This window comes from Trachymyrmex cornetzi, unplaced genomic scaffold (genome assembly GCF_001594075.2).
Source record: "Trachymyrmex cornetzi isolate Tcor2-1 unplaced genomic scaffold, Tcor1.1 scaffold2025, whole genome shotgun sequence".
Taxonomy (NCBI): domain Eukaryota; kingdom Metazoa; phylum Arthropoda; class Insecta; order Hymenoptera; family Formicidae; genus Trachymyrmex; species Trachymyrmex cornetzi.
Window position 1 is genome coordinate 14,101 of NW_017296664.1, and position 8,333 is coordinate 22,433.

The 8,333-nt window shown below is 25.7% G+C and overlaps 1 protein-coding gene across 1 annotated transcript; it reads right to left on the reverse strand.

Moving 5' to 3' along the window:
• Positions 1 to 305: 305 nt before the first annotated feature.
• LOC108759687 (uncharacterized protein PF14_0093) lies at positions 306 to 7,983 on the reverse strand. Its single transcript, XM_018505244.1, has 12 exons — positions 7,977 to 7,983; positions 7,559 to 7,777; positions 7,375 to 7,460; positions 5,906 to 6,624; positions 5,316 to 5,727; positions 4,460 to 5,234; positions 3,079 to 3,321; positions 2,240 to 2,458; positions 1,786 to 1,968; positions 1,398 to 1,615; positions 675 to 830; positions 306 to 509 (listed from the first exon to the last, which is right to left on the reverse strand). Exons 1-12 carry the CDS (start codon positions 7,981 to 7,983, stop codon positions 306 to 308), a joined length of 3,441 nt encoding a protein of 1,146 aa, XP_018360746.1.
• Between the last annotated feature and the right edge of the window lie 350 nt (positions 7,984 to 8,333).

An 8,333-nucleotide genomic window follows, 5' to 3' on the forward strand; every position in this document is an offset into this window, starting at 1 on the left:
TTTTCATTAATATCAAAGCCTAACGAAAACAATTTTTGAGCTTTTAATTAAATTAAAAATAATATGTATAAAATCTAAATGCTCAATGTGTTATAAAATAAAATAACATCTTTTTTCATATTTTAAAATAATAGAACAATATTTCAATATTTCTCAGTACTCTCTCTCTCTCTCCCTCTCTCTCCCTCCCCCTCTCTCTTTATACTTTGAAATAATTAATATTAGTTGATATTATTAATAATTAAGGAATTGATCTATTGTTTGATCTCATAATGTATTAGTATCCGAAAGTCAGAAGTATGATATTAATTACAATGTTCGGTCTTCAAATAATTTATAACGCTTTTGCTTTGCAATTTATATATTCTACCTTTACTACCTGGCATTAATATAGGTGGATCAAATCGTTTTAAAACATTTCTGACTAATGCCTTTATGTTCGTAATAGCTTTATTATTATTATAGTTCTGCAAATCCACGCTATAAAACTGTTCATTAATCGATTTTATCTGGAAATTAATAATATAAGATATGTGATTAAAATATAATATAAATAATTACAAAATAGAAAAAATATTATTGCTAGTAAATACTGATAATAAGCCAGATGTGTCCAAAATATTCTAAATAAATATTGTAATTTATAACAATCTCGTTTATAAAAATGTGCTTACCTCCAGGATAAGATATACTTTGATTTGATAAGGTTTAGCAAATTCAATCGCATGTCCAACATTTATTATAAGATGTTTTAACAGTTGCAAAAATGTAAGATATATTTCTTCTTCTGTTAAATCAGTATTTATAATGACGTGTGTTACTGGCCACAACTATATTGTGTGAATATATAATATATATATATATATATTTTTTTTTAATAATTTAAGAATTACTTAAAAATAAAAATTGCCATAAGAGAAAGGCTACGAATCAAAGCTACTTGTTAAAAAGTTCTAATGATTAATCTATCTTTAATACCTAATCGATATAAAACATTAGATATACATACATTTTAACTTTCATCAGATCATCCTCAGTTTAAAACATAGTAATTAAATTAATTGAAAATAAAAATAAACGTAAAAGGATCGCAATATCGATTATACATACTAGGTAATTATTTAAATATAAAATATTTATATTATTAAATTAAAAGTATTTGTAATTTTTTTTATGGAAAGATTAAGAATATATTGTACGACTCGTAACCTTTCTCTTCTAGAAATTATTTTCAAAAAATTTTTGAGTCAGAATATTTTAATTATTTTTTTAAGAATTACTAATGTTAAGAAAGAATATACAAAAATATTAAATACATAAGAAAATTATTTTTCATAAATTGATTAGTTTCTCTTTTTACTGTATTAATTTGTAAATAAAGTTGATTATGTATTTACCTTCACTGCTGGATAGATACCTATTCCTTCTGCATAATTATACATTTGTCTCGCTAGATTTTCGTTCATATGAATTAATGTTGAAACTAGTGCGCGACACGTTGTGGTACTTAATGCAAAAGTATATTTTAGTACTAAGTTGGCCATTTCTGTGATTAAATTCGAATCTTTTTTTGACAAAGATAACATCATTAACTTGTCCACGTAACGAGATAAATCTAAAAACGATAAAGATAAATTTTGTTAAATATTATTTAGAGTACAATGTAGTTTAGAATTTTTATACATGTTATTAAGAATGCAATACAATTAAAATTAATTTATAATATAATAATCACAGATATAAATATAATAATCACAGGATTATGACTGCAAAATTTTACTTTACCTATTGGATAATACTGACTGCTTTGATCTTTAAGTAAAAATTGAAAAAGAAAGAAAGCATACTCAACAAATTCATTACAAAATGAATCCAATAATATGTACATTATTTTAGTCCGTACATGCTCATCATTAACGGTACTTTTAACAAACCACTTATCACGACTAGTACGTAAAATATTTTTGTCTGAAAAATTAATACAAATAAATAATATATTAATACGATAAATGACAATAAAAGAAAAAAAAGATAATTTGAAATTTATTTCATGTCGATTTTTTATAATTGATAATGAATTAATGTTTGTTAGACATAAATTGTGTTTACTGTTAAAGAATTTTATATTCAAAATATTTATTAATGTTTTTATACTCATTATCAATATTTTTTATAACATACGTTACTATTTATATACGTTAAAATTTAAACAAAATTGATCTCTGTAAAATAAACTCACATTTAAGTAAATCGTATGCTTTTACTGCCTTTTTGTTAGCCAAGTAAATCTCGGCCGATAGCAAGAAATATTCGGCATTACATTGTAAATCGTGTATATTAAGTGTTTGGATCAAACCTAATGCAAGCCCCCAGGCTTCGTTGTCCATTGAATTGATCAAAATGTTTAATCCTATGTCAAATAAGATTTTACCTAGAATATCGAAGGTACCCATTTGGACTGAAAAGTCCAAATGTGTGAATTAGGTAAGATTATAAATAAAATTTGTAGTCTAAAGTTTATTGATATTTTATTTATTTTATTATATTACATGTGATACATAAAATATATGCAATACATACATCGTACGTTATTCAATTAATAAAGAATATTCTTTTATAATTTATGAATTAAATGAAAAAATATTGTAGAATATCATTAAGTAAAAAAATATGTAGAAAGTTTTAGTTGTTATAAAATTATATCTTTCGTCATATATAACTCTTGATGCTTAAAATCTACAATATATATTACGTGCAATATATATATTACGTATAATTCATATATAAGTTGTATTTTGCTGTATATACATAGCAATAACAGTTCGTAGATATAGAAGTCTTCATATTAGTGATGAGCGGTATTTTCGTAACTGTTACTTTGTAACTGTTATCGAAAGGTAACGTTGTAATCATATTGTGACTACTTCATCATCAATATCAAATATGAATAATAAAGGAAAACGATGTCAATAAAACAAGAAAGAGAGAGATTGTACATATGATATATATTATAATACAACCTATATTTCCCATCTAACACCTTTTAAGTATTTTATTTGTTATTAAAATATTTATTACCTGTGCGACGTATGATGTTTCTTAAGTGATATTCTGAACGTTTTACCTCTGTACGAAGTATATTACAACAAGAGCGAACAAATAACGGACTTTCATCTTGCTTTTCTGTGTAATTTTTTAAAATATTAATAACGTAATCATAATCATGGTGTAAAAGTCCCTTTTTAAATCGATCTAAATCCACATAAAATTTCCAGAGATGTTCATGATCTCTATAAACGGATCGTGCATCGGGTAAATCATCTACAAAAAAGTATATATATATATATATATATATATACACACGTACACACAGATGTGTTTTAGATTTTATAAAAAATGTTCACTACCGTCGAAAAGTTTCCGAACATGAAACTTAAAATTGCATAATATTCAGGTAACTTAGTTAAAAAAATCATCACAGACAAAAAATAAAAAAGTATTTTAAAACTTGGAACTTTACTTTAGCATGCTTTTGACCGCTTTTCAAACAAATTGTTTTTACAGTTCTGTATCTTATCAAATATCACATTGTTGTATTTCTTAAAATTATGTACATTTAACAGTGCAGAGTTTGATGAAGTTTTTTTCAAAAAGTTCAATATTTTTGAAAAACAATACAAAGATTTACCTCCAAAATGCTTTTAAAAAAATTTTTTATTTTTCTTGACTAAATTACGCAACATTGGATCATTCGGTATTACGACCGCTCACTGAGCGCTCAGTGAGCGGTTGTAGTAATAGGTGCATCCAGAAGCACGACCGCTCATTGAGCTCTTGTATCTGTTTGGTCTATATTTTTCGATCTAATGGAATATGCCAATCAGATGCAAGAGCTCACCGAGCGCTCAGTAAGCGGTCGTGCTTCTGGATGCACCCATTAAATGCACTCATTGAAGCCAAACCTGCATTGCTAAATAACCAACGGTAAAATTTGATTAAAAAATCACAAAAATTTTTTACCTTCTCACAATTCTGTAGAATTATATTTAAAAACGATTAAAAGCTTGTTAAAGTACAAACTTCGGAAAAAAAAAAAAAACTTTATTAGACTGCGCACTCTTAAATGTACGTAATCTTAAGAAATACAACGTAACATTTGTTAAAATACAGAACTGTAAAGACAAAATTTTTTTTAAAAGCGGTTAAAAACATGCTAAAAATATAAGTTTCAAGCTTTAAAATGTTTTTTATTTTTTTGTCTGCGATGATTTTTTACCGAGTTATGATGACCTGAATATTATATAATTTTAAGTTCCATGTCTGGAAACTTTTCGATGGACATGTATGTACACATATGCATATATATATATATATATATATATATATGCGCGCATGCAAATATACAACGCACAATTATTCTCTTTTTTTTCACACAGCTAACAATAAAATAAATAATTACCGATAGGTTGCATGAGATAATTTTGTCCATTTATTTCGATATTTACATGGTCCTTACTTTTATTTATAACAGTATTATCACGTCTTAGAGATTCTTGTGATAAGCTCATACTTCCATCGGGAGAAGCAATAGTTTCTGATAAGCTTTCTCCGAAATTCTGAACCGTAGAATGAGAATTATTTGCAGTCAATATACTGCAGTCAATTTTCTCAGTCAATATACTTTTAAAGCGTTCTAATATGTTTTTATCCAACATTGATATTAACTTAGGAGGAACTTTACTTATTAAATTCCTGTTAATATCTCGAACATCAAATAATTTTTCATTCTCTATGCAATCATATAATATTTTTTCGATAATACGTTTATCCGGTGGCAATCTCAAGACTAAAGTTCTTACAGTATTCCAATATTCACCACGTTTAATATATTTTTCAATACATTCTAATATGTTCATAAGATTATTTGAATCTTTAATGGGTATATATTCTACCAAATGATTCACGATTGCTTTTAACGATAGTTGTCGGTTTAACAGTTCCTTAATAATATTCTGAATAATATATCTCTTTGATGAAAGTGTCATTTCTTCTTTTACACGACTATCATGAAATATTTTGTAAATTGTTAAGATCTGATCAACAGTTAATTTTTGTATTGATATTATATATATTGTTCTGCAAAAAAAATTATAGCCAAGATAAAATGCATTTTGCACTATATTTAGCATCGCTGTCGGGTCTTCTGAACAAATTGTACTAAGGAGATTCTGCAACTAGAAATGTAATTTTATATCAAGTTATATACAAATGATTATGTATAAGTTAAAGAAAGCAAAATAATGAATAAATATTACCTCATGCTTGAATTTACACAGCTGTTGCTTGTAACAGGTACCTTTCCTCAATGTCGAAAAACAGTATCCATTGAGGAAGTTCTTAAGATTAATTTTTGCTATCCCTTGGCATTTTGATACTTTCACGTTTTTAGTTTCAAGTGCTGTTACTTTTGATGTAGTTCTAGTTTCAGATATACAATCTGTATGTGTAATCTGTGCGGGTTGATTACTGAATTCATTTTTATCAGTTTTATTAGTTTTATTCGATGTTTCTATATTGTCTTCTACACATTTAGCATACTCCTTATTAAATTCTGTTGCATTTTGTTTCATATATTTATTGAAACTGCTAGCAGTCATTATATATGGTAGATCAGAATGTAGAGATTTACTTAATTTATCTTGTTCACATAAAACTGTATTTTCACAGCTAGAAGAACAATCAATTTTTTAATTATTGCAAACATCATAATTTGTAGAATACATTGATTTGTTACATTAAAAATTGCAAATATATCCATCTAAATTATAAATATTTTATAGATGTTTAAAAATTTCTTTAATATTATAAAATTAAATTTCGTCAGATTTTTCTAATTGATACTTACAAATTTGTATCAAATGATTCTGCAAATAGAGAAATGCAATCATCATCTTCATTTCTGCTATTCATATGTTCCTCTTGTATATTAGCATTTTCATGAATACTTCTACCTATTTGATTTAAATGTTGCGTTTTTTCTGATGCACTTTGTAACATGCTATGCATACGATTGTTGCAAATTGAATCTGTTTGGGTATCTATTTCTTTACACAAAGTTTTATTAAAAGTAGGTTCTTCTTCGAAAGAAAGTCTTTTGTAAAATTTCTTATCTTTCATTGTATTTGTTGGAGTAATTATGTCATTTTTATTATTTAAGTCTATTTGCTCAGACTCTGTACTAGTTTTATTATTAAACTTATTTTCGAATAGTTTGGGAGATTTTGATCGTTTTTTATTTAAATGTTCACGTAAGTCTATTTTTTGTACAGGAATATTTTCTTCGGATATATTTGATTCTGCTGCTGTATTGATATTTGGAAAGTCAAATTCTTGAGGATTTAATAATTTAATATGTGTTACATTATTTTGCAGCCAAAGGGTTCTATTTAATTTTTTTTTTTTATTGTCCAACTTTATAGTATTTTCCTCTGCTGCAATACGCTTTCGATTCTGTTTTATAGCTTCCTTTTTGTTGACCAATACTAATGATCTAGTGGCATTACAGTTTTCACTTACATCCACAAGATTTGAAGTGTTTAAAATGTTTTCATCAGAACTTATTTTCTTACATTTTTTATCACTTTGTAAAATATTCTCATACTTTTCTCTATTATTTAATTTATTCAATTGTTTTTGGCGATTCCAAATGAAGTTTTCATATTTTTCTGTTGTTACACTGTCAGTATCATTAATATTATTATGTACGTTATTTTTTATTTCCAAAGAATCTACGTTCTTATTAACTATTGTACTACGATGTTCATTGTTATCTATACTTTTATTTTTTAAATTAATATTATTGTTAAATACCGACGTAGATTCTGATACTTTTAATATATCAATTGATTTCTCTATTTCAGGCATATGATAGTCTTTCTCTGTAAGAATATTTGTGGATTTAAACGTATCATTAATGCAAGAAACTTGCTTTGTACTGTTATTAGTATCATTAGAAACATTACTCTGTAAACTTTCATCACTCGTGTTTCCTCTCACAAATTTTATCGTACCTTTTGGTAAGATACGATTTCCTGTTATTTTTGGTAAGTTTTTTTTTATTATTCTTTTATTATTTGTCTTATATACATATTGTTTTTTATGTGTTGTAAGAAAATCAGGTATTTCAGTAATATCAGATATTTTAGTAACAGTAATTGGTGTCACATTTAAAGAGAATGATTTTGGAACACTTGTTGCTTGTATACTATCAACACCTAAAGTTGTAATTTTATTGCTTGATCTTTTTACATCTTTCTGATCTTGTGTTCTATTTATTGTATTATACAAAGTAAAAAGATTATTAGAAAAATTTGCATTTTTAGATTTAAAGTTTGTCTTATCTTCAGATGTTCCTAGAATTTTATTTTCTATGTCTGTGTTAATTATACTTGAGAATATAGCTAAAGAGGTCAAATATTACTTAAAGGCTTTTTAGATTAAATTTTTAGATTCCTTTTTCTTCATATTATCAAGCATATAATTAATGATATATACATACCTTTACTGTTTTGATTTGTTTCGAATTGTTCTGATCTTACATTACAAACTCTTCCATTAATAACACTACTAATTGTACATAAGTTATTATTATTATACTTTTTGATGGATTTACTGGATATCTCTTGCATCTTGCTGTTACAATCAGTAACATTTAAATTTTCTTCATCCAAATAATTTTCATTATCAGTACTGATTTTCATTGATTCCATACTTGTACCTATTTATGTAAAAAAGGCAAAACAAAACTTTATGCATAATACATAATACAATATAAATATATATGTATGTGTTACCTGATTCATTAAACTGTAGTTTTCTTTTACATCCTAATTTATTGTATTTCTGTGCACTTAATTTTTTATTACTATGATGCTTTTTATTATTTATTGATATAATTTTCTTTTGTGTATGATTGCAGTACATATTTGAGGATATGCTAGATGTTTTATCATTACTTTTACTTGAAAATGATTTAACACTAATATCATGTTTTAATTGCTGCTTTTGTATTGTAAGTTCTCCTGGTTGAATTATTCTATGATTGTATGATACATCATCTAAAAATTCAACATTTTTACATTCTTCATTTATCTTTTTCATTAGTTTTTTCGAACGACTTCTTGTTAATCGAAAAGTCCCATCCTCGGTATTATCTTGTCGCATATTTTCCTTTAATATCCATACATTATTAGAAGACTTTTTAGATGTATTAATACATGGTGATGAATGTTCTAACTTTACAGTTTTCTTTTCAGAGAAATACAATTGGTAAA

Bases quoted from the DNA above. Each gene is read 5' to 3' on its own strand.
- LOC108759687 (XM_018505244.1), bottom strand. The intron at 5,728-5,905 runs GTAAGTATCAAT...TTGTTCTTCTAG, and splicing joins GAATCATTTGATACAAATTT to CTGTGAAAATACAGTTTTAT. The intron at 3,322-4,459 runs GTAATTATTTAT...ACTTTTTTGTAG, and splicing joins TTATCTCATGCAACCTATCG to ATGATTTACCCGATGCACGA.